At 33.5% G+C, this 23,917-nt stretch overlaps 3 protein-coding genes and 1 pseudogene across 3 annotated transcripts; 3 read left to right on the top strand and 1 right to left on the bottom strand.

The window, feature by feature from the left end:
• The first annotated feature begins 246 nt into the window (after positions 1 to 246).
• LOC125219326 (BEL1-like homeodomain protein 1) lies at positions 247 to 3,368 on the top strand. The gene is made up of 5 exons (XM_048121275.2): positions 247 to 405; positions 628 to 1,138; positions 1,797 to 2,122; positions 2,210 to 2,270; positions 2,958 to 3,368. The coding sequence occupies exons 2-5, from the start codon at positions 701 to 703 to the stop codon at positions 3,279 to 3,281; spliced, it is 1,149 nt and encodes a 382-aa protein (XP_047977232.1). The 5' UTR covers positions 247 to 405; positions 628 to 700; the 3' UTR covers positions 3,282 to 3,368.
• A 987-nt stretch (positions 3,369 to 4,355) lies between these two features.
• Positions 4,356 to 7,787, bottom strand: LOC125219325 (dnaJ protein homolog). The gene is made up of 6 exons (XM_048121274.2): positions 7,548 to 7,787; positions 5,960 to 6,125; positions 5,692 to 5,833; positions 5,312 to 5,588; positions 5,016 to 5,214; positions 4,356 to 4,906 (listed from the first exon to the last, which is right to left on the bottom strand). Exons 1-6 carry the CDS (start codon positions 7,695 to 7,697, stop codon positions 4,581 to 4,583), a joined length of 1,260 nt encoding a protein of 419 aa, XP_047977231.1. The 5' UTR covers positions 7,698 to 7,787; the 3' UTR covers positions 4,356 to 4,580.
• A 2,921-nt stretch (positions 7,788 to 10,708) lies between these two features.
• On the top strand, positions 10,709 to 11,623 carry LOC148933205 (uncharacterized; annotated as a pseudogene).
• A 7,362-nt stretch (positions 11,624 to 18,985) lies between these two features.
• Positions 18,986 to 22,999, top strand: LOC125224535 (protein IQ-DOMAIN 5-like). The gene is made up of 7 exons (XM_048127950.2): positions 18,986 to 19,144; positions 19,780 to 19,874; positions 20,581 to 20,838; positions 20,936 to 21,163; positions 21,276 to 21,389; positions 21,996 to 22,494; positions 22,577 to 22,999. Exons 2-7 carry the CDS (start codon positions 19,791 to 19,793, stop codon positions 22,723 to 22,725), a joined length of 1,332 nt encoding a protein of 443 aa, XP_047983907.1. The 5' UTR covers positions 18,986 to 19,144; positions 19,780 to 19,790; the 3' UTR covers positions 22,726 to 22,999.
• The last annotated feature ends 918 nt before the right edge of the window (positions 23,000 to 23,917 follow it).

The following is a 23,917-nucleotide window of genomic DNA, read 5'->3' as shown; positions in this document are numbered from 1 at the left end:
CTTATTAAAATATGTGTGTTTTGTTTGGGTTGTTTATAATTATAACCCAATGTATTCAGAAGTAATAAGGCCAAAACAACAGAAAAGAAATGAAAACTGTTTTTTTTTTTTTTTATAAATGAAACAGTGTCATGTTAATTTGTATGGGAGAATATAAATTTTGATTTATTTTTGGAGATGGAGATGAGGGTCTCAATTATTGACATGTAGAATGAAAGGGAAGAAAATATCCAAAACCATCTCACTATCTGGTAGTGTACTGTAACTATATTTATGTAATTACACCCCACCTGATCTCTTCCAGTTTTCATCAATCAGTTTCTTCCTCCTTCTAAGTTAGAGAGAGAAAGTGCAGGTAGCCCAAGTTGAGACTGACAACAGAGCCTCAATCCTTTTCTTTCCACTGTGAGTAATTCCTCTTTCAACACATCCATTCTTGGATCCTACACCACCTATTTTCTTACTACTGCATCTTTCTGCTCCCCTTTATTCTTTATTTCGCTATTCAATATATATTTCTCTCTTTTTTTTGGTATGCAGTCAGAATTCTTGTACAAAATTCACTACCTTAATTAACTAGCTTTGATATATATTGAATTAATTTAAGTGCATGGATTATTTCCTCAGGTCTCAGCTGGATTTCTAAACCTATCAAAAAACTAATAATCATAAAAAAATTAAAACAAGAAGAGATTATATTATGTACTACCAAGGAATTGAAGGTGAGACACTTTATCTAATGAACCCTAATTACATAGACTCCCAACCCCAATCCAACATGCTCTTCTCCAATCCCCACCAAGAGATCTCCTCCCACCTCTACAGCATATTGGGCGGTGGGAACAATAATATTAATCCTCGAGGCCTCTCCCTCAGCGATCATGATTTTCCGGCGGCTGTGAATGATTCTTCCGACACTATTATGATCACGGGCTCCAAATACCTAATGGCCGCTCAGGAGCTTCTAGATGAAGTGGTCAGCGTCTGCGAAAACAATAAGGCCAAAACAATAAAAGAACCGGCCACCGTCACAAATAAGGAAGCTACGTCTGCTAACAAAGGCGGTGCCGATCTCACTACAGCTCAGAGACAGGAGATTCAGATGAAGAAAGCTAAACTACATAACATGTTGGATGAGGTATGTGTTTTTAATTTATTCCATCAAACAATTATTGATTTATATCTATATCAATCAAGTGAGATTCTTGAAATATGATGAAGAACAATTCAGCTTCAACATTTTCTGCAAAATCCTAATAAATGTCATCTTTTTCTATGTGTGTGGTTCACATTTATGCATAGCGGGGCCATCACTTCATTTTTATTATAAAATAATCTGTAAAAATAAGAAAATATGGGGAGTCAATAATTTTGAGCTTGAAGAACAAGGTTAAATATTCACTCAGCAATTAGCATTGAAAAAATCGCTTATACTATGCGGATTTTGGGGTTTATGACTTGACGCACATGTCAACTTTTAAGTGTCCAAAAATATTGACTTGAGCCATTTTCATTACTCCGTTATTGAAAAACGTTAAGATTCAAAAATAGTGACATTAATTTTGGAAAAATGTAAACACGTAGGGATCATTTTCCCCAGATTAACCAAACTTGTACGCCTCAATTGATGATGAATAGGTCCAATTCTAATTAAAGGCATTGGTGGGATCATGGTCCCCTAATAAGAATTTATTGCCTTGTCTCCCTCCCTAAACACATTGAGGGGCCATCCATGTAGTACTATTTTTTTGTTAATAGAAAATCAAATATACTCAAATCTCTAATTCAAATATTAGGTGGAGCAAAGGTGCAGACAGTATCACCAGCAAATGCAGATGATAGTAGATGCATTCGAGCAGGCCGCGGGGATGGGATCAGCGCGTTCCTACACGCAGGTGGCCATGAACACAATCTTGAAGCAATTCCGGTGCCTCAAATCCACGATTTCTTCACAGATGAAGGCTTTGAATAAGAGCTTGGGCGAGGTCCAAGGTTCGGAGGTGTCGAGGCTGAGGTTTGTGGCGGGGATGGGGCGGAACAATGCGTGGAGACAGCAAAGAGGACTGCCTGAGAAAGCTGTCTCGGTGCTTCGTGCTTGGCTCTTTCAACACTTTCTTCATCCGTAATTATTTTTTTAAATTTTATTATTGTTAGTTAATAATATTATTGAAGATTGATGTATAATTAATTTTATTGTGTTGGAATGCAGGTATCCTAAGGACTCGGATAAGCAAATGCTTGCTAAGCAAACAGGGCTTACCAGGAGTCAGGTATCAATTAATACTCCACTTGTATATGTGCATGCATATATAATTTAAACAGTTTTTCTAATTAAGAAATTAGTGATTAATTTGTGTAAGATAATAGATTAATTAGGAATATCATACGTATGTTGTCGAGCTATATGTTTTATAACAAAATAATTGCATGCATATATATACATGTGGGGTAGGTAAATATATAGAGACAAATTGTACTTCTGGTCCAATGTAATTACCCATTCTGCATGGCAGTGTCATAATTCTGAAATTTGTCCGGCAAATGTTTTTCATTAACTGGTTAAAAAAGTAGTACTACACTTACTAAATCTTGGGAAAATATCATTTAATAATTAAACTGCTAAGCGTACCTAAGAATAATAGTATTGACTTATTTATAATTTCCCATGGATTGGTGTACAAATGATATTCTCCCAAAGCTCAAACAAACATAAGGAGTATTAAAAACAATGTTATAGTTTATAAAATAGTTTTGAGCAAAGTTTGAGAGTTCATTACTAGATCCTGTATTGTCCAATAATTGTACATATAGGCAAAATCAATAATCAAACACATGCCGAAAATCATTCAATCACTTGAGCTTAGACGGAGGGAGTATATTTATTTATGAAAACAATGTTGATTAGTTATATATATACTCCGGGCATTAATGAGTATGAGTTTGATGAAATGATGCAGGTGTCAAATTGGTTCATAAACGCTCGAGTTCGACTATGGAAGCCCATGGTTGAGGAGATGTACCTCCAAGAAACCAACAACCAATCCTCCTCCACCATTGCCGCCACGCCCAAGATCATATCACCACCCTCGCCCCACGAGAAACTGCCAAACAGTCTCTCTACTGCTGCTGAAAACATCAACGCGCTGTTCGAACAGGGGAGCAGTTTCTCTCTCTCTCTAGGGCTCCTGCCCTCTCAACGGAGCTCCCATTTTGGGACAGAGATGATGGATTGGAAGCCGTTTCCGCTGTCGGATTTCGTCACCTCAACACCTCTCGATTAACTAGTTATACACTCCATATAAATCTTTAATTAATTGTGCAACATTAATGTACATATGTATAAATTAAAAGAGTTGTTTGTTGAGTTATTTACAAAGATGATATATTTGGTAGGGATTTTTCAAAAATAAAAAATTATAGTACTCCTTATGATGGAAGCCGTTACAGCCTATATATCGAGGAGCTGCCATAAATGTAAAACTGCAAATTATATAGGAAAGACTGAAAGAGAAAGGCACCAACAAAATTAAATGGATCAAAAATTAGGATGCAGATGCATGATCAATACACTAATCATACACGTATACCGAAGATGCTTGCTATTGCTATATGCTTACACAAAATGATTTTCTCTAGATAATAAATTTCATGCGGTGTACCTATATAGATTAGTTAAATAATTTTTCAGTTGATCTCACTGCTACAATTTTACTCCCTCTGCCCTTGATTATTTTAAGTTGTTCCTTTTTTTTCATTTCGATTCGTCCACAGACCACATATAGGTGTTCCTGTGTATTTTTACTCTAAGTGATAATAGATCCTACATTCCACAATTTATAATAATACAATTGTAATTCATATTCCGCTAATTTATTTCACTAATTTTTTTTAACACTTCTTAATAGTAATTTATTTCACTAATTTTTTTTTACATTTCTTAATACTTGTGACAGAAAGAGACGAGACTCTAGTACTGGACAGGGGGAAGTAGCATTTTACCTAGCATGATCTGAGGCAGCGAAAAGCAAGCGAAGGAAAGTAAATCGCGGAGGACTATATCACTTTGGGGGAAGAGAATTTTATTTTTTTCTAAGAATTGATATTTTGCTGAACCCACAATTTATTGAACGTTTTCCAGAATAACAAGTTTGTATTGCAATAGACCTCAATATATATGTTTATATTTAAAAGAGTTAGGGGGATGTAAATAATGGCCATGGACCTAATTTGATGAGTGGATTGAGATTAGTTTCGATTTGAATACTGTACATTTCAAACGTATAGAGCCGGTGAGAATATGAATCATTGGACAGTGCGAAACATATTTTACAAAAAAAATTATCCTGAATAACATATTGCACACAAACAAACAATATTAGCAATAACTTATGAAAAATATATATATCCATGTTGATTGTCCATAACAAAACTCTTAATCCTTAACTATCTACCAAGTAGTAGTAGATTATTTCCATAGGTATAATCCCTCAAAAGACGAAACAACGACTTACCCGTCAGCCTTCCGAGGATATTATATTGCTTCACACAACTAAGGCTAAGCACTCAAGGCCTTAAGTCCATCACTGTTGAGCACATTGCACCCTCTGGGCTCCGCCACCATACATATCCTCATCCTCATCATATGCTTCTGCCTGACGCTGAGCCTGCTTCCTTCTCATTTCATCCTCAATGTTCACATCATGCAGAGTCGTCTCCTCGCACTCATCCAGCTCCATGTCGGTAAGCTGTGACTGAGGCTTTGGTGGGAGTACTTTCGCCAGGCACTCGACTTGATCGGGACTTAACGAATCTGGAAACTCAACATTGAAATGAATATATAGTTTGCCCTTCATGAATGATCTCCTATATATAGGCATCCCTTCATCATTGATTGCCTTGTAAGAATCTGCACAATTAGAACATACAAAGATGAGAACAATAACTAGACTGCCTACAATACAATCACGACCTTTGACTAATGTCAAGATAATAAAAAACAGAAAGATAAAACTGACCAGGCTTCAAAACTTCTCCAGGGTGTGACTTGATAAGAAGCTGCCTGCCGTCCAAATGCGTCAGTATATACTGGAAGCCACACAGTGCCTCGGTGAGTGACAATGTGCGCTCAACAAATAGATCATCACCCTTCCTCTGAAATTTAGGATGTTCCTTCTGTTGAAGCACAAAAACTATGTCTCCAGTGACCATATCAGGCTGCAAAGAGAGGACAAGTGAATTAACAAGTTAACATTAGTACTCCAATGCACTGCAAAACTATGTAAAAGAAAGGTTGATATGAGGCTCATCATACCGCCTCATCAGCCTCCCCGGGGAATGTGACTTTTTGGCCGTTCTGCATGCCCTTCTCAACATGAACTTCCAAGACTTTCTTTTCCTGAACAACCTTCTCACCTTTGCATTGAGGGCACCGATCTCTATCACTTATCGTCTCCCCAGTACCTTTGCATTGATTGCAAGGATGCTGCATTTGCTGAATCATGCCTGGGCCAAGCTGCCTAATCGTTACCTTCATACCATTACCTTGACATCCTGAGCATGTCGTTGATGCTCCAGATTTTGAACCCTTCCTGTAGAGAAGAAATAAGCAAATTATGAGTGTCAAACAAAGGAGATAGAATGTTTACACAGAGAAATTAAGATAGGCGCAAACAATCTAAGGTGATAACCCACCCTTTACACTTTGAGCATAGAACATTGCGTGATAGAGAAAGCTTCTTGCTGGTCCCTAGATACAAATCCTCAAGAGAAACCTTCAGTGGATGTACTACATCCTCTCCCCTTCTTTGCCGCCGGCCCCTGCTACTACCACCACCTGCAGCAAACAGATTTATGAGTTCCATTGTAATAGAGAAAAAGTATCACAGTAACATATGAACATATTCAGAATATAAGATGTGAATTCAAATGCATAAAAGGATAACAACTTTGAATGCCTAACCTCCGAATGAGCTACCACCAAAGAAGGATGAGAAGATGTCAAATGGGTCGTGCATGTCACCACCCCCACCCATGCCTTCCTTCAGTGCATCTTCACCATATTGGTCATAGATTTCACGTTTCTCAGGGTCACTTAGGACCTCATAAGCATGAGCAAGCTCCTTGAACTGCAAATGGAACAATATTAGTAGGGATCAGTTTAACAATAAAGACATGTTTAAGATCAAACCACAAAATGAAGGAAGCATGATTAGATAGCACTGCCGTACATCAAGTGTTCATATTGAACTCTCATGATCATTAAATCAAGAAATAAGAGCGTCAGGTCTGAATGACCATAAACTGAAGCAACAGGTAACAACAGCAAAAATTTAACAATATCCTACCAAAAGATTGCTAAGATATACGTACACATAATGCCAAACCATTATGAAATGCAACCATGTTATTGTTACAGCACTCAGTTGGCCAAAACCCACTGATTAATTTAACATGCAAAAGATTTGTTTATAATTCACATTGCATAAGAGACTGAATCAGTCTGATAAACTTGAAATCAGAAAATCTTACAGCAACTGATCTGAAAAATAGAATTATGTTATTAGAAAAAAGCTGAGCAGAACTATCATAAGAAGCTCAGCGGCTAAACTCAACTCTTAAGAGCTTGAACAAAAGGCCCAACTTCTGTCCCGTTTTCATGGAATTTTGATACTAGTGTCATATACAATGAGAACGAGAAAAAGGCAAAAACTTGATATGAAATGTGTTCTATTTTAATGAGTGACCTATTAAAATGGGATGTCCAGATAAAGTAAGATAGCCTATTGAAATTGGATGGATGAAGTATGCTTTTTGCCCAAATTATCTAAAATATTGTATACATTCTTGCACATTGAGCATATATTTTATGAACTAGATAATTTCCTCTAGGTACCATGTTGGCTTTCTCACTCTTATTGTTGTATTGAGCAGTGGCTATCTTGTGAGAGTGAGAAAAATGTTTTCCCACTCTTATTGAGGTACTGGGTGGGTGGCTATCTTGTGAGAGCTAGAGGGTACTTAATTTTCAAAAGGGTACTTCTTTATGCTGCAGTCAGATACTTGGTTGGATGGAGATTTAAAGTTCAACCACAAATATACCTTTTTAAATTCAATTAATGCATTTATTTAGAAAATTCACAAATATAAACCTACATATATATGTCTCTATTATGATTATTATTATTATTATTACTGCGTGTATTTCCTACACAAGAACAAATGTATAAGACACGTTTAAGAATATACAAAAAATTCGAATCCAGCTTTCCCTATAGATCAACAGAGCTCATTCCATTATTCTATGTTTCAATTAGTACATGGCATTTAATTGAAGGATAAATCTCAGTCGATCACAATTCAAAGGTGATCAAACCTAAATCCAACTTATAGCGTCTTCGATTACTGAAAATTTTACAAATCAAGCAGATAGGGCATTTACCCCCAAATCAGAACACCAAATTAAGCATCAGTACTAATCCGATCATAATACAGAAACACAAGCCGGAATACAAAATCAGCCAAAAAAATTATTGAAAAGGGATGAATACCTTCTCAGGATCTCCACCTTTGTCGGGATGGTTCTTGATGGCTGCTTTCTTGTAGGCCTTCTTGAGATCATCGGGCGAAGCCGTCTTGGGGACCCCTAGAACCTCATAGTACTTTGAGTTGTCGCTTTTCTTGGGCGCTCTCCCGAACATCTTTCCGATCAAATTCGCGCAGATCGACGACTATACGTATTGGCTGTACGTATAGAAGCGAATGCGAGTGAGAGCAAAAGAGGAGACTTTGAATGGGTTTCTTTGAATATATATACAGGACTTGTTTGGCGGTCGCCCTTTACTCTCAACCTCTCTTGGCCGTTCGATTTCATCTCATCGTTTCCCAAAACCCAAACCAATTATAGTTTGTGCTTAATGCTTATGGAAATTTTCTCTTTTTAAATTTCATGCCATGTCAATAATCATTTATTTATTCTATTAAGTTTATTTTAAAATTATTTCAAGATGAAGTCTCGCAAACTATTATTTTAAAAATAACGTGTACTATATAATAAGAGTGCTGCCTATTTTTTTAAATTTATTTTTTCCATAAATGTATAAAAACTAATTTTATAGCCAAAATTATGTGAATAATTCATTTAGTGTTTTAATTTGATACTAATAGTATCATTTTGATATATAGTATAATATTTTGCAAATATCTTTAAGATATGTACAAATATATGTGATTGTGTAGAATACTAGATGTATATACACTGAGGGTCATAGCACCTTAATCCAAAATCAAGACTAAATCTTCATCCTTAGATTTTAAAATGAGTGGATGAGATTAAATCTTACGAATCTCAATAAATAGTAGACAAAATATCAACAAAATGATAATATCTATCATATGATAATTTTCGTGAATGTTTTTTTATATCAATATAGTGTATTACAAATATCAACACTAGTACAAGAAAATATCAACACATATTTATTGAGATTTTTACATGGTTTTATTGAGATTTTTGTATGTATTTGTTGATAAAAATCTGGTTATCAACATTTACGAAATCTAAAATAAAAAATATCAAATTTCATCATCCGAACGTCGTCGGAACATATGCAATTGAGATCTCGTTTGAATCCTTATAAAATTATCTTTAATTTGATATATTTTTTGCGAAAAAATAATTTAAATCGAGAAAGTTACGTAAATTTAAAGTTTTAAGATGATTTTAATGAGAGAGAATTGACATTAATACCCTCTAATTTTATTTATTAATTTTCTTAATTAAAAGTATAATTTATGTGACATTACTTCAACCACTAGATCTTCTAATCTAATAGCTAAGATTTAATTTTAGTTTGAAATTGCTAATTAGTCATTGATCAATTCCCTATACTAATGTACTGATATATATAACGAAACATGATTATCTCTAAAAAAGTTAAAATTTTATAATAATAAACATAATCTTTATCAATATCTCTAACAAACTAATGAATAAAACAAATAAAAACCCTAATATTTGACCAACACAACTAACGTAAATTATTCAGAAGCGGCGCTTCTTGTAATTGAATTAAACTTTTTTGAAGGTAGTTCACACTCTTCGTTTCAATTCTATTTTTAATTTATCTCTGATTTTCAAATCATACAAATATGGTGAACAATTATGTCGATTTTTCGGATTGAACTGAAGAGTATTCACATTACCGTTTGAGCAGCAAGTTCGAATTTGGACTCCAAAATTTCACAGCATTGGATTGAATTGAAGAGCATTCACACCACTATTTGAGCAACAAGTTTGAATTCGAACTCCCAAATTTCACAGGGTATGATAATTATGAACTCTAACTTTTATTTATTTGATTTTCTAATTTGCATTGCTAATACTGAAAATCATGCTGAAAATAGTTTCAAGAATTGAATAATTCATTATATGAACAATAAAGTTGAGTAATCTTAAAGGTTTTGTTTGCTCAAAAGTATCATGGCGTTTATTCAGTATGTTTGTGCTTGGTGTTGTTCCCAGTTTGTAACATCTAAGTTTTATTGTTGAATCTAAGTTTTATTGTTGAATTAGTGAAAAATGCTCTGTTATGCAGCATGGACTTGTGGTTGTTCTCATGATATAGGGATTTCTATTTTATGTAGATCTAGATGTTGGATGACATACCCAATTTAAGCCAGTAGTTAAGTAAACCCTTAAAAGAAATGACAAAATTTAGTTATTCATCTCAAAAATTAGTCAATGATCATATATATATTAGACTGACAAATACTCTATCAGTCCCTTAAATTTTGTTACATTTTTCCATTTTCGTTTGTCTACAAAACTTTTCACATTTCACTTTTTATTAGTATTTTTTTTATAGTGAACCTCGTATTTTACTGACTCATTCCAAACTCGCATTTTATTATAAAATTTATATATAAAAGTAAGACCTATTATCCGCTAACTTTTTTAACTATTTTTTGTTAAATTTCTTAAAATTTGAATCCGGTCAAAATATGACAAAATTTAAGAAACGGATGGAATACTAAGTTTTAGGCTGAAATGATTCTTTGTACCTACTTTTGCTTGTTCTTTCACAAGCAGTAGTGGGTTCGAATTATTTAAAACTATAGGCATTCTTATTTATAGCTATTTTATTGTTTGGTCATTGCTTAAATTAAATTCGTAATTATTAAGCTACAAACTTATTAATTCTCGTAGAGAGAACTACTACTTCTCAACATTTATTTTTCTTTTTCTATAGCATATGAACACCTGTATGTTCAAAAATGAAACTAAGAACACATGTATGTTAAAAATCGATGTGTAATTTTTGTTACTTCATTCCTCCGACAAAAAATGTCACGCTTAACTTTCCTTTGTAGTTTATCGCACTAAAGATTGTCACATTTCTATTTTTAGAAAAAGTTTTCTCTAATATCAGTATAAAAATTATATTTTCTCTCTCAACTTAACACACAAAATAAAATCTCCAAAAATCCCGTACCATGTAATATCTTTTGTGAAACAGAAGAAGTACGATTTTGTCCAATAATTAAGAAATATGAGCACAAAACTTAATGGAACTAAAATTATTTACAAAACAAATATGTTTGTATATGGTGTCTTTTACTAAGTCTAAGTTGTCTACATTAATTTATGTTCTATATAGGTTTAGTAGAAATTAATATGGTTAAAAGTTGGATGATAAGGTAGAGTACCAAAATGGACTTCAAGTCCTCTTTAAATTATTCTTTTCGCAATGTAAGCATAAATGATACTCCTACTTTCTTCGTCTTGAAAAAATAGACAAACTTGTAAATGACACGGGTTTTAATGTGCGATTGGTAAAGTAAGACATATTAGAAAAGTATGAGAGAGATGTAAAATGTAATGGAAGGAGTGTTACTAGATTGTGGGGCCAAGACTTGGTTTAATTTTAGGGGCAACCAAAAATGGTAAAAATGTAGTATTTTTTTTAGGACCGAGGGAGTAAGATATTATGTCCATGTAAACGTTGCCAAATAGAAATATTTGCGAGTAGAGACTAGGTGTATGAACATTTGACAATTGATAGATTTATTCTTGTATACAGATATTTTCGATAGTTCATGGAGAACTTCCTAGTATTCTTTTTTTTTTTTTCTAGGCGTGAAAATCAACATAATAGTTTATAGACTCTAGGCAATGATGATTATGCATGCTTTAGTTCATGACACATTTGGAATTCCAAATGAATACAAATATATAGACTACTGAATCTTGGATGGATTCAGAAATAGCTTATGGGCAAAGCAAGAGATTTTTATAGATTAGTTGATGGTTCACAACAACCATTACATGAAGGATGAGCCAAATTGTCAAAACTATCATCTATAATCCATTTGTTACACTTAAAGTGTATTGGAAGATTGAATAATAAGGTATAGAGTATTTGATATACCATTGGACTTATATAGAGATGTTTTTTCCGGTGCCATGGTTGGTCTACCGAAGTCTTACTATGAAGCTGATAAATTGATGAAAGAACTAGGACTTGGTTACGAAAAAATTGATGCTTGTCGAAATGATTACATTATATTGGGGGTAAATGATATAAAACATCATGCAACACACGCCATAAGCCAGGATGGTGTATGACAATTAACGATCAAATGGGTGAGAAAATATAGGTTGCTCAAAAGGTGTTGTGTATTTACCGCTCAAACCAAGGTTGCAAAGGTTGTTCATGTCTTCGAAAGAGCATCGCATATGAGATGGCTATCTGAAAGTCGTGCGAAAGATGGGTATATAAGACATCCCGTCAATTCCCTAGCATGGAGCACATTTGATTGGTTGCATCCTTATTTTGCTGAGAAATCTCGCAATGCTCGATTGAAATTAGCAGAATTAATCACTTAAAAAATATGAGTGTGTCACACAATACATGGCCAGTCATATTGTTTCCAGGGGTAGGAAATGATGTGGAACGGCCACGTGTTGTGTGACACACTCATATATTCAAAGGGATTAATTCCATTTGAGACTAATTCCAACCGAAAATGTTGGTTTTAGGACTTACAAGAAGGAATACAAGAGCTAACTGAACCGAAATTACAAAAGAGGATTCAAAACTAATAAACTGAAAAGGAAATTAGCCGAGTCGAGGAGGCATCTTTCCGCAAGACGAGATACGCCCCGGTAGTGCTCTTCGGATTGGCGTTTCGTCCCCAAAGATAAAACGGCTACGTCTCTGATGAAGCAGCACCGCTATCAATGGAGGAGAGGGCAGAGCTTCGACAGAAGAACAATGCAGAGAGAGAGAGAGCTTATGACGCAGAATGCTTTCTAGTGTTTGATGATGTGTAGAATGCATGGAATGGCTAGCTCGGTCCACTGCAGGGGGTCAACGGCCATAATGGCCGTCATTAATGCTAGACCGTAACGGTCGTCGGTTACGAGCTGTAACGTTCGGGTGTTACAAGCCGTTACGCGCTCAGAGCTAGAGAGGCTGAGTCTAGAAGCTTCTAGATTCGTTCACGACATGGACTATCACGTGTCAGCCACGTTGGCTTAACGCGTCATACTGACGAGGTGGCATCCCGCTTGGCTCGCTGACGTGGAAACGGTGGTGGTCTAAAAAGAACTAGACCCACTAGACTTGGGCTTGCCAAGATCCAAGTCCAAGTCCAAGTCCAAGTCCAAGTCCAAGGGCGCGGGCGCGGGCTCGGGCTCGAGGCTCACGGCGGGGCGGGCGGCGCGCGCGTGTGGGCTCTTACAGCCCATCTTAGTCCACTATAATTATTACATGTAATAATCCTTCTTATTAAATACTAGTTTAATAAGGTTGAAACTTTCAATGTGGGATAATTAACTCTCTTAATTATTCCTAATCTCCTCTCATAGCTCATTAAGTTTGCAATTTTTGCACAACTTTAAACAATTATTTCTCACTCACCGGGAATCGGATTTGAGAAAATAAATATACCACGGTCATCTACTCCGAACGTAGATCGACGCTATATCATTTAATTTTACAAAATTAAATGTCTCGTTGAAATTATAATTGGTCAAAGTCCATTGACCGGACATAGATTCCAACTGAAAATTGCAAGATTCCTCACCAAAATCAGGATGCAATGTATCAAATATGCTTCATGCTGGGAATCTTCGAGATATCTCATAATGATAACACATCCTTCATACGATTTTCAGCATGCCATCGCATATACGATGCGGTTTTCGAAGATAAGAACAACCTTTGCAACCTTGGTTTGAGCGGAATATACCCCAACACCTTTTGAGCAACCTTTCTCTTCTAACATGTGGGATCTTTAATTGTACTACACCATCTTGGCATTTGGCATGTGTCACATGACGTTTTCCTTTCATTTACCTCCTAATACAAAGTGCAATCATTTGGACAAGCATCAATTTATTCATAGCCAAGTCTTAGTTCTTTCATCAATTTGTTGGCTTCATGGTAAGACTTCAGTAGATCAACCATGACATCCGGAAAAGCATCTCTTAATAAGTCCAATAGTATATTAAATGCATTATTATTCAATCTCCCAAGACACTTTTAAGTGTAATAAACAGATTATGAATTATAGTTGAGAATTTGACACATCCTCCATATAATGGTTGTTATGAGCCATCAATCAATCAATAAAACTCTCTTGCTTGCTCATTAGTTTTTCTAAATCCATTCGAGAACCAGTACAGTCTGTATATCCGTCTTCATTTCAAGGCGTCATGACCTCAAATCTGCATATCATCACCGCCTAAAGTCTATAAATTATTATGTTGATTTTCACGCCTAGCAGGATAAAGACTAGGAAGTTATCTATGAGCTATCTAATGTATGTATCCAAAAATAAATTCATCGATTGTCAAATGTTCACACACCTCGTTATGTATATATATTTCTAATATCATACACAGTCACATATATTTGTACATATTATCTGCAAAATACTACTCACCCACAGTTCATTAATTGACATCATTTGACTTAGCTTAGATGTTAATAAATATAGTGGAAAATTGGTGGAAAAAAGTTAGTGGAATGTATGTCCTACTTTTATAGTATTAAATTAAATTTATAATAAAATGTGAGTAAAAATAGTAAATGGAATGTGAGGTCCATTACCAAAAATAGTAAAAAAATTAGGAGTGTTAATTAATTGAGACAAAAAAAAAAGAAATAAGTGTCAATTAATGGGAACAAAGAGAATAATATATCTAATATTAAAAATAAAACTACCAGTATCAAACAAATTAAAACACTAAATAAATCATTAATTTATTCAAATAATTTTGGCCATAAAATTAGGTTGAGACTACATAAACGGTACCTGATCTTTCACTTTCGCACGTAAATGGTACCTGATCTTTATTTTATATCGTTTTTGGTACATATAAATCACATTTTTGGTACCTGATGCAATTTTCACCCCAAAATGTCCTCTAAACAAATACATATTTCCATTTGTGTCATTGAGGTTATTTTGGACATATACAAAACTAAGTACCAAAAGTGATATTATAATATCTTCTCTCATTCTTCTCACTATTTATACTATTATTATTAATCAATATTAATATTATTATTTTGATGTTATAAATTAATAATTAATTAATTTTTTTAATATCATTCAAATAAATTTAATTATAATTATAGTTATAATTTAATTATTGTAATAATATTATTGTTATAGTAATACTTAAAAACTAGTTGTAGTTAATAAATAATTATAGTATAATTATTTAAATTATGAATCACACAGTAATATTATATAATAATAATAATAATAATAATATTATTTTACATTAAATTAATAACAAATCAATATAGTTTTAATAAAAATTTAAAATTGTGAATTGCATTCATAATGTTATTAAGAGTTGAATATTTTTAGTTAGGTGTTTAATGAGTATAAAATAATTCAATAAAATGAATATTTTTAGCCTAAAATGAGTATAAAATAATTTAATAAAAATTATTTAATTGATTTAATTATTTTAAATAATTAATTTAATTAGGTGTTTTGTTCTTGATGCATATTATGAATGCAATTAGATGTATGTATAAACACTTAAAATAAAGAAGAAAAAGAAGAAAAAAGAAAAAAGAGGAAACATAAACTAAGGGGTAAAAAAGAAAAGAAAGGAAGACAAAATACTAAAAAGAAAGAAGAAAATGAAGAAAAAAAGAAATAAGAGAAGAAAAAAATAATCACATGTTTGGTACTATTTAATGAAAATTTCCAAAAATATCCTCCATAACAAAAAAATCGCATATTTGGTACCTAGGGTTATTTTTGTCACTGGGTACTAAAAACGATATAAAATAAGGATCAGGTACCATTTACGTGGGAAAGTGAAAGATAAGGTACCATTTATATAGTTCACTCGATTAGATTTTATGCATTTTGTGGAAATAAAAAATTTTAAACAATAGTCAACGCTATATTTAATATGTAAGTGAGGTATTATCATGTTTCGTAAACAAGCATTATATAAATGTGAAATGAATAAAAATTATAATCCCTTTGTTTAGATATCACATTTTTCCTTTTTAGTTTGTCTAACAAAATATATCACATTTCATTTTTCATGGAAAATGTTCCTTTTCACATTAATATAAAAATAAATTTTTTTCTCTCAATTGAACACAAAATAACATCTTCTAAATTCTCGTGTCATCACTCAAGTGTAACATCTACCTTGGGACGTAAGGATTACAACATTACTAGTATGAGAAAGAAAATAATTAAATATTATATTTTCTCCGTCCCATGGTAATTGAGGCGCTCCTTTTATTAGGCACATGATTTAAGGTAGTGTTGTTTAGTGGTTAAATAAAGTGAGAATACAGTAAAAAGGAGAAAAAAATAGAGAGAAAAAATGAGTGAGGATAAAATAAGAGATATAAAAAAAATGTTATCATATGTCCCTTATTAAGTGATTCATATTTCATTTTGCGACGTCCCAAGATAAGAATCATTTTCTTTTTTGACACCATCTTTCTTACTTTTCCATCTCTACTTTATGACATCTCTTAATTTATTCACTCACTAACAAAATTCTATTTTTTCAAAATTTCGTGCAGAAAGAAATGCATCTCTTAGCAACGGACAAAGGATTACAACATTACTAGTATGAGAAAGAAAATAATTAAATATTATATTTTCTCCGTCCCATGGTAATTGAGGCGCTCCTTTTATTAGGCACATGATTTAAGATAGTGTTGTTTAGTGGTTAAATAAAGTGAGAATACAGTGAAAGGGAGAAAAAAATAGAGAGAAAAAATGAGTGAGGATAAAATAAGAGATATAAAAAAAATGTTATCATATGTCCCTTATTAAGTGATTCATATTTCATTTTGCGACGTCCCAAGATAAGTAATCATTTTCTTTTTTGGCACCATCTTTCTTACTTTTCCATCTCTACTTTATGACATCTCTTAATTTATTCACTCACTAACAAAATTCTATTTTTTCAAAATTTTGTGCAGAAAGAAATGCATCTCTTAGCAACGGACAAAGGGGTATTCTTACGCAATAAAGATAATTCATCACATTAGTTAGGACAGAAGGAGTATAAATTATTAGTATAAGAAAAAGACATAAATGATTAACTTAGCTATTGAATTAACTATGAGAATCTGATAAATGAATTAATACTTACTCTCTCCGTTCCAAAAAAATATGCATTATTTCATTTTTAGTCTGTCCCACAAGAATATATATTTTCTAATTTTGGAAACTTTTTTCTCTCTAATAAGGTGAGACTCATTCTCTACAATATTTTAATTATTTTTTCTCTCTACCTCTCTTTTACTTTACATATTTTGCATTAAAACTTGTGTCGAACCCAAAGTGCATATTTTTTTAGGAACGGAGTGAGTATTAATTAATCTAGCTATAAATAAAAGACCATAAGTAGAAGTTAAAAAAATTCAATTTTGAATTAATCTAACAGTGAGAAAAACAAAAAATTAAAAATTAAAAATGAATATATCTAGCAATAAAAAAATATAATTCTACTATTTGTGTAAGAAAATAAAAAATCCACAAATATAAAATCCACAAAATATACTATTACTACTTACGTAAGCAAATAAAAACAGAAAATCCACCAAAATAGACAAATAAATACATATAGCAATAAAGAATAACAACAAAGGCGGCAGCAGCTAAATTTAAACCCTAGATCTTTCACACACTAGCCACACTAAAAAACCAACTACACTACATTACCAATGTAATTATTATATGAATTTTTAATACTCCCTCCATTGCATAAAAAGAGTCACATTTTACCATTTCAATTTGTCTCACAATAAAAATCACATTTAACTTTTATTATAAATAGGAAGTAGTAGTAGTAAGTAGGTTCAATATTCCACTAACTCATTTCACTCACATTTAATACAAAATTAATATAAAAAAGTGGACCACATATTCCACTAACTTTTCGAACTCACTATTATTTACATATCTTAAAACTCGTGCTCATACCAAATATGACTCATATTATAAGACAAAGGAGTAGATAAATGGTTGGTTGGGACCCCATGTAACCATGTATGTAAAATCATGTTATTTTCGAAAAAAAATTAAACAGAATTTTTGAAATTATATATTCATATATTAAAAAAACCGTTTTCCCTCAGTTTTTTTTTTTTTTTTTAATTTCATTCCTCCAAAATTATATCTTGAATTCGATACTGAATAAACTCCAACTACTTTTAGGATTTTGTCCTATCTCTCGTAAAAGAAAATGTCCTATGTTCTTCAAGTGTGTGTGGTTAAGCTGATTCAAACTACAATTACTTTAGGATTGTGCCTTGTAACCCAAAAAAAAGGTTTTATGATCCATCATGTGTGTGCAGTTAAATTAATTTAAAATAAAAAAATTAATTTAAAATAAAAATACATAAATTTTACATATATATAATACAATTAATTTTAGATTTAATTGAATTATAAATTTGTTTTGTTATTTGTCTATATTACTATTATATAGCGATAAGAAAGTAATGATATGGAAACTTTATGACAAATTTTAACATACTCCAGTTTCAAACTCGATTCAATTAATTACACAATTTAGTTAAAAATATATTTTTTTTAAATATGCAAAAATTTAAATTAAAAGTTTCACTTTTTTTTCTAATTTATTGCAAAATGATTAATATGTAAATTATTTTAAATATATCAATATTTATAAATTATATTTTAATATAAAATGTTTAAAAAGATAAAGTATGTAAATGTTTCAAATAAAACACACAGTAGCAAGATAAAAATTTCAAAACTTGAAATAGGTGGGTACGAAATATCAAAATTGGGTTAGTCAGTACATGCACGCTGTCGCCAGCGTACAATTGCAATTGTCGGGACTTATAAAATCCAGCATGGCCTCCTTGCCCTCTTATGTCATTTCATTTTCAAATCATCATCACATCATTAAAATACAAAATAGTAAAATTTAATCCTCTCGAGTACTTGTTTCCATTTAATAATTCACCCCATCTTGCTACCCATCATCACTTTCACCATTTTCTTCCTCCTCTCTTTCATAATTTTGCAATTACGCGTTTCATTTACTTTAATTATAACATCAACTAAAAATTTAATTATTGCAACACGCCAATTTTTTTATGATGAATTCCGTGAAACATGATCAGATTCAAATATAACAAATTTATAAACATTTATGGAGTAGCAATTAAATCTAAAATTTTAAAAAATTAAGTAGAAGTACAAAACATTGGAACACTGACTTTCAGAGAAATTGGCAACAATAAAATAGGTGAAAATATATTAGCCATCAATCAAGCACAGTAATCCCAAAAATTAAGGCGAAAAAGTGATTAAATGTTTCCCTACGTGCCAAAAGCCCAATGCCAATCAATCATACAAAAATGTCTTCTTTTTCCTAATAAAATAATAATAGTAATATTGAGGTGAAATGACGAAAAAGGGCAGAAGAGAAGTCCTCAGTTCTTAAAATTTCTATAGTAAACAGTAAACTCGGGTGAGTTAGACTCGGCACCGATGAAACTGTCTATCACTTCCAAATTTGGATTTCAGATCTGTCAATTCACCCTTCACTTCATCATGTTTTCTCTCTAATTTCTCACAAATTCCAACTCCAAGCTTCGTTACCAAGGTAAATTCTCTTCTTCTTCTCAATTTCGTCGTGCTCGGAGTAATTCACTTCGATTCACTCTCCGAGTACTCGTACTTGGAAATGTAGCACCTTTCGTGGTTAGTTTTGATTGGGGAGCTGCTTTTTCCGCTGCTGTAAGGATTGTACTGAAAGATATAAGTGAATTAGTTATGGAGTACTGTTGTTTTGGCTCTTTTGACGGATATGCTATGATATTGGTTTTTTTTATTTATTAATTTGAGTCCAAAAAAGGAAAAAAAGGCATTGGATTTATCGTGTTTATACTTGTTTTCAGGTTTGAAATATGGAAACTTTTTGGTTTTGTTTTTCGAATTATAAGCTGAGTTACCAAAAATAAGTTTTCTATCTGTTTGGTCTGGTGTTTTGGTCATTTTAAGATCCTTCTAGACTGGTTTGATTCGTTAAGAGAATTTGATGAAATCTGTAAATTCTCGGGCTTATTTGTATGGTTAAGGCGATGCCGCAGTCAAAATTATTAGAGGTGACTACTCCATTTTTTGGCGGTGTAGCTAAGTTTGTTACATTCCTTACATTGTTTCGTCTAATGAGAAGACGGGGAAGTGGGTTTCATGGATGTGCCAAATTATGATCTTTTTTTAACTTCCTTGTACCAGGACTGACATAAATGGGAGCATCAAAGAAATGGCTCAAAGCATTGCTCGGTTCAAAGAAATCCGACAAATCACACTCTTTTGAGACGGATGAAAATGTAGTGATGCTCCTGATACTCTTTGGATTTTCTGAATTCTCTTTGTTTGTTTTCTGGATTCTTGATATTTTTAGCAAATTAGAGAGGTCTTAGGGCGAAGCTGCACAAGGACAATCTCACTGCCAATTAGTGGAGAAACTTTAGTTGAAGTATTTGATAATTGATGTTAACTTCATTATGCTATATTGTTAATACTAGTACTTCATACGGTTTTTGCATAGTCTACATTTGTACTTCAGAAACTTCTTGGGTCCTGTTCGTGTCGGAAAAAAGATTCATACATTGACTGTCTTGATCAGATAAAAGCTTCTTCTTCGTTCTGAACCATTGACTTTCTCTTCTCCCCATCATTTTCTCTTTCTACCTTCTCTAGCCATTTTAAAAAACACCTGCTTTCTAATTCAATCGTGCATTTCTTCGTCCACCCAGCATGTACTTCCACCGTTCCTTAGAAGTAGCATCCATCTAGTTCAACTAATCTCCGTAAACATATTTCTGTTTGTATGTATATAGATGCATAGTTATGCACATAACTATATAAGTTCTTTAATATATTTGATCCATATGTGCCATTGCAACTTTCCATTCTTGAATGAATGAGTGTTAAGGTTGTATCGTTATGCATGGACCTCTTAATTTCTTTTGGCTGCTTATAATAGTTATATGTGGATCCATTTCTAATGGTATAAAATTTTCAAACATACAGAAATCTGGGAGCACTGGCAAGAGTCGCCACCGAAGAAAGCACTCTGTTGAGATTGATAGCCATGTACTTGAAAATGAGTTCAATCAAAATGGGGTAACAGCAAATTATGAATCCAAAGCTGCAAATTTCCAATCAGTCTCAGAACCAGCTAGCTCCCCTTCTACTTCACTTCAGGTTCAAAATGTGCCTCAAATTCAACAGAATAGGAGAGAAGAATGGGCAGCGATACGTATCCAGACAGCCTTTCGAGGATTTCTGGTAATTGGGCAGAGCGATGCATGTCCAATCTTTGTTTTCTCTCTAGCAGTTATATGCCCTCATATTCATTTGGCAAACTATTGTTTTTGTCTATCAGGCAAGACGAGCTTTGCGCGCTTTAAAAGGATTAGTGAGACTTCAAGCTCTTGTCAGAGGTCATGCTGTAAGAAAGCAAGCTGCCATAACACTCCGATGCATGCAAGCTTTAGTTAGAGTTCAAGCTCGTGTCCGAGCTAGACGTGTTCGAATCGCATTAGAGACCCAGACAGTACAGCAGAAACTTCAGCAACAACTTGAACACGAGGCTCATGTTAAAGAAATTGAAGTAATCTAGCTCCATATAAAAATAATAATTTTTTTTAGCTAACTCACTACTGCATTTCTTTTTCAAGAACCGCTTGCTTAAGATTTCTCTTCATCTTTTGACCATAAACTAGGAAGGGTGGTGTGATAGTGTTGGATCTGTTGAAGAAATTCAAGCCAAGTTGTTGAAAAGGAAGGAAGCAGCTGCTAAACGTGAAAGAGCTATGGCCTATGCATTAGCTAACCAGGTAACGTTCTATTGTTCTCAGTTTGCATGTAATTTGACCATTTACTGAAAAAACATAATGCATGCATTACATAATGTAGACAAGAATGGATATGATGCTAACAAAGAAGAGAATGACTTCAGCATGTCACACCAATTCTTTCTTGTTCTTTCTTTTCTAAATACTGTTGTTTATATCTCTTTACTCTTCTGTAAACATGTGGGTTTTTTAAAAATTAAGTAAATGAATAAAAGAAAGGAGGATTAAGGGATGCTACCTATGATTCAATACAAGCATATGTGGTTTAGTATGCCTTCTTGGTCCTGTTGTCCAGAATCCAGAAGATCCAGATTTTCTTTTGTAAAGCAGGGTCTGAGTTAAACTGAAAATGTGATTGTATTTTCTTGTTTTAAGATAAAAAGATTCTTTTTGTCAAATATTGTAATTAAACTTAGTAGTAGATTTTATATCTGAAGGATATGATAAAACAATGATTTACACTTTTCCTAGTTTGTCATAATGATTTCTTGACTATATAATGAAGCACGCATTTCTGGATATGAATTTGTTTTTAGCTTATAGCCAAAGCTAGTTTAGCATGCGTTAATTTGAATTATTGTCATGCAGTGGCAAGCCGGGTCAAGACAGCAGTTTACACCTTCTGGCTTTGAACCTGATAAAAGCAACTGGGGCTGGAACTGGTTAGAGAGATGGATGGCCGTGCGCCCATGGGAAAACCGGTTTCTAGATATTAATCCCAAAGATGGTGTCAAAATCAGTGAGGATGGACCAGCCGATTTGAATAATGTGTCTGCAACTCAATTCAATTCTGCAGGAAAGAGACCCACATTGAATATTGCAAATGGAAAGGTTCCTTCACGTTCTAGTAATAACACCAATGTCTTCAATGAGAAGAGGGCTGCTTCCAATTCCGAAGGCTGCAGTTCTTCACCCAACAAGTCAGTCAATGTGCAAGAAACCCCCATGCCTAATGCAGTTGTTGAAGACTTGGTTGAGGAAGCCACCTCATCGCTTAATGTTGTTTCAAGATCACAGAGTAATCCTAAAGAGAGGTCCACTCTCACAGATGGACAAGGGAAGAAGCGATTGTCTCTGCCAGCCAGTGGTCAGTCCCTCTTTCTCTCTCTCTCTCTCTCTCTCCATTAGGTTTTTGAACTGTTTCTTTATGTGCAATCTAATGTCAACAGGACTGGGTCATGCATCTCAACCTGTAAAACCACTCAATAAAACTAGTGTTAGAAGGTCCCCTAGTGCCACGAACCCTGGTAAGGACAAAGTCAAGTCGAATGGGCTTGATGCCAAGTCATCTAAACTTAGGCGACAAAGTTATCATTAGGAATGGCACAAGTTCCTCGAGCAGCAGCTGCTGTAGATTGTATGTAAAGAGCACATTGCTTGTGATGAGTGAGGGGGATGTTGCGAAAATAAGAATTGGAGTGCGACTGTTTAGTGAAAAATGATTGTATTTATTGGTTAATTAGCATTGTTTAGAGCTGTTGGGTTTGTGGTAGCTGTATGTTTGGTTGCTCGTTTTTATCTGTAGAATGATTGCTGCCTTGCCTTGAGATTCATATATATGTTGTAAGTATATCATTTCCACTATTTCATCCCTCGATTTTGTCTTGCCTGTGGAGTTTTCATATGTGCAGAAAGCTCGTTTATGCCTTTCAAATTTCGTGGAATTAATTTGTGTTAACTACCTGGAGATCGGTTTTGGAACCGCTAGTTCCTTCTATCTGAGAGGTGGAACCAGAACTGGACGGTAAAGGGTCCAATTGGTTCAGATTCTCAAACCGAGGCACCAGTTTTGATCCAAAAACCACTGATTATGTTGATTTTGAATTAGATTAACTCCTTCATACTTCACACTCTCAATTGTCATCTGCCACTCTCTGTGGCGAACCTTTGACGTTGATCACCACCGGTGGGAAAGCTCCCTCCTCTTTTTCGCTCCCAATACACGGCAATCAGCTGCTTCTGTCTGAGGTTGGGAAGGTTTGAGTTTTAGGCCATCCAGTTGTTAAAAGAGAGACTCTTGTCATTTGAGTATTTTATTAATAATGACAAATAAATACCTCCGGTAAAATAAGCTTATTTTTTATTGTTCAACAGTTATATTTGTTCCAAAGCTCAAATAAAACAAACCTTTCATATTTACAAACGAAATTGATGTGAAAAGAATAAACATGCGGTCAAAAAACCTAAAATGAGTTCTAAATACAATAAATAATCAAAGCTGGTGTAGGTTTAACAAATTAAAGGAACGAACATGGTAAGGACAAAATGAACAACTTGTTTCTTGTACTATGCCACTTTGGTAACTGAATTCACGTTTTCCTTCAAGTAGAATGGAACAAAATCTACTGATTATGCAATCCAGCTGCTGTAATTCATAACAAAATTAATTTCATCTTTCAAAATGATGAACCCAAAATTATTAAAATCAAACCTTAATGCGAGCCCCATCAATCATCATTGTATTTTCTAATTTTACAGATCATTCCCTTGTACATTCACAATACATTAAT

This window comes from Salvia hispanica, chromosome 1 (assembly GCF_029641045.1).
Source record: "Salvia hispanica isolate PSC_SH4W2 chromosome 1, Shi_PSC_v1, whole genome shotgun sequence".
NCBI classification, from domain to species: Eukaryota; Viridiplantae; Streptophyta; class Magnoliopsida; order Lamiales; family Lamiaceae; genus Salvia; species Salvia hispanica.
Note: the sequence above shows the minus strand (reverse complement) of the source record. Positions and strands in the feature narration are given on the sequence as shown.

Excerpts from the sequence above, each read along its gene's own strand:
- LOC125219325 (XM_048121274.2), bottom strand. The coding sequence starts at position 7,697 with ATGTTCGGGAGAGCGCCCAAGAAAAGCGACAACTCAAAGTACTATGAG. Across the intron at positions 5,589-5,691 it reads CTATGCTCAAAGTGTAAAGG|GAAGGGTTCAAAATCTGGAG; the intron begins GTGGGTTATCAC and ends TCTTCTCTACAG. Across the intron at positions 4,907-5,015 it reads TGGAGAAGTTTTGAAGCCTG|ATTCTTACAAGGCAATCAAT; the intron begins GTCAGTTTTATC and ends CTAATTGTGCAG.
- LOC125219326 (XM_048121275.2), top strand. The coding sequence starts at position 701 with ATGTACTACCAAGGAATTGAAGGTGAGACACTTTATCTAATGAACCCT. Across the intron at positions 1,139-1,796 it reads TACATAACATGTTGGATGAG|GTGGAGCAAAGGTGCAGACA; the intron begins GTATGTGTTTTT and ends TTCAAATATTAG. Across the intron at positions 2,271-2,957 it reads CAGGGCTTACCAGGAGTCAG|GTGTCAAATTGGTTCATAAA; the intron begins GTATCAATTAAT and ends GAAATGATGCAG.
- LOC125224535 (XM_048127950.2), top strand. The coding sequence starts at position 19,791 with ATGGGAGCATCAAAGAAATGGCTCAAAGCATTGCTCGGTTCAAAGAAA. Across the intron at positions 21,390-21,995 it reads CCTATGCATTAGCTAACCAG|TGGCAAGCCGGGTCAAGACA; the intron begins GTAACGTTCTAT and ends ATTGTCATGCAG. Across the intron at positions 22,495-22,576 it reads ATTGTCTCTGCCAGCCAGTG|GACTGGGTCATGCATCTCAA; the intron begins GTCAGTCCCTCT and ends TAATGTCAACAG.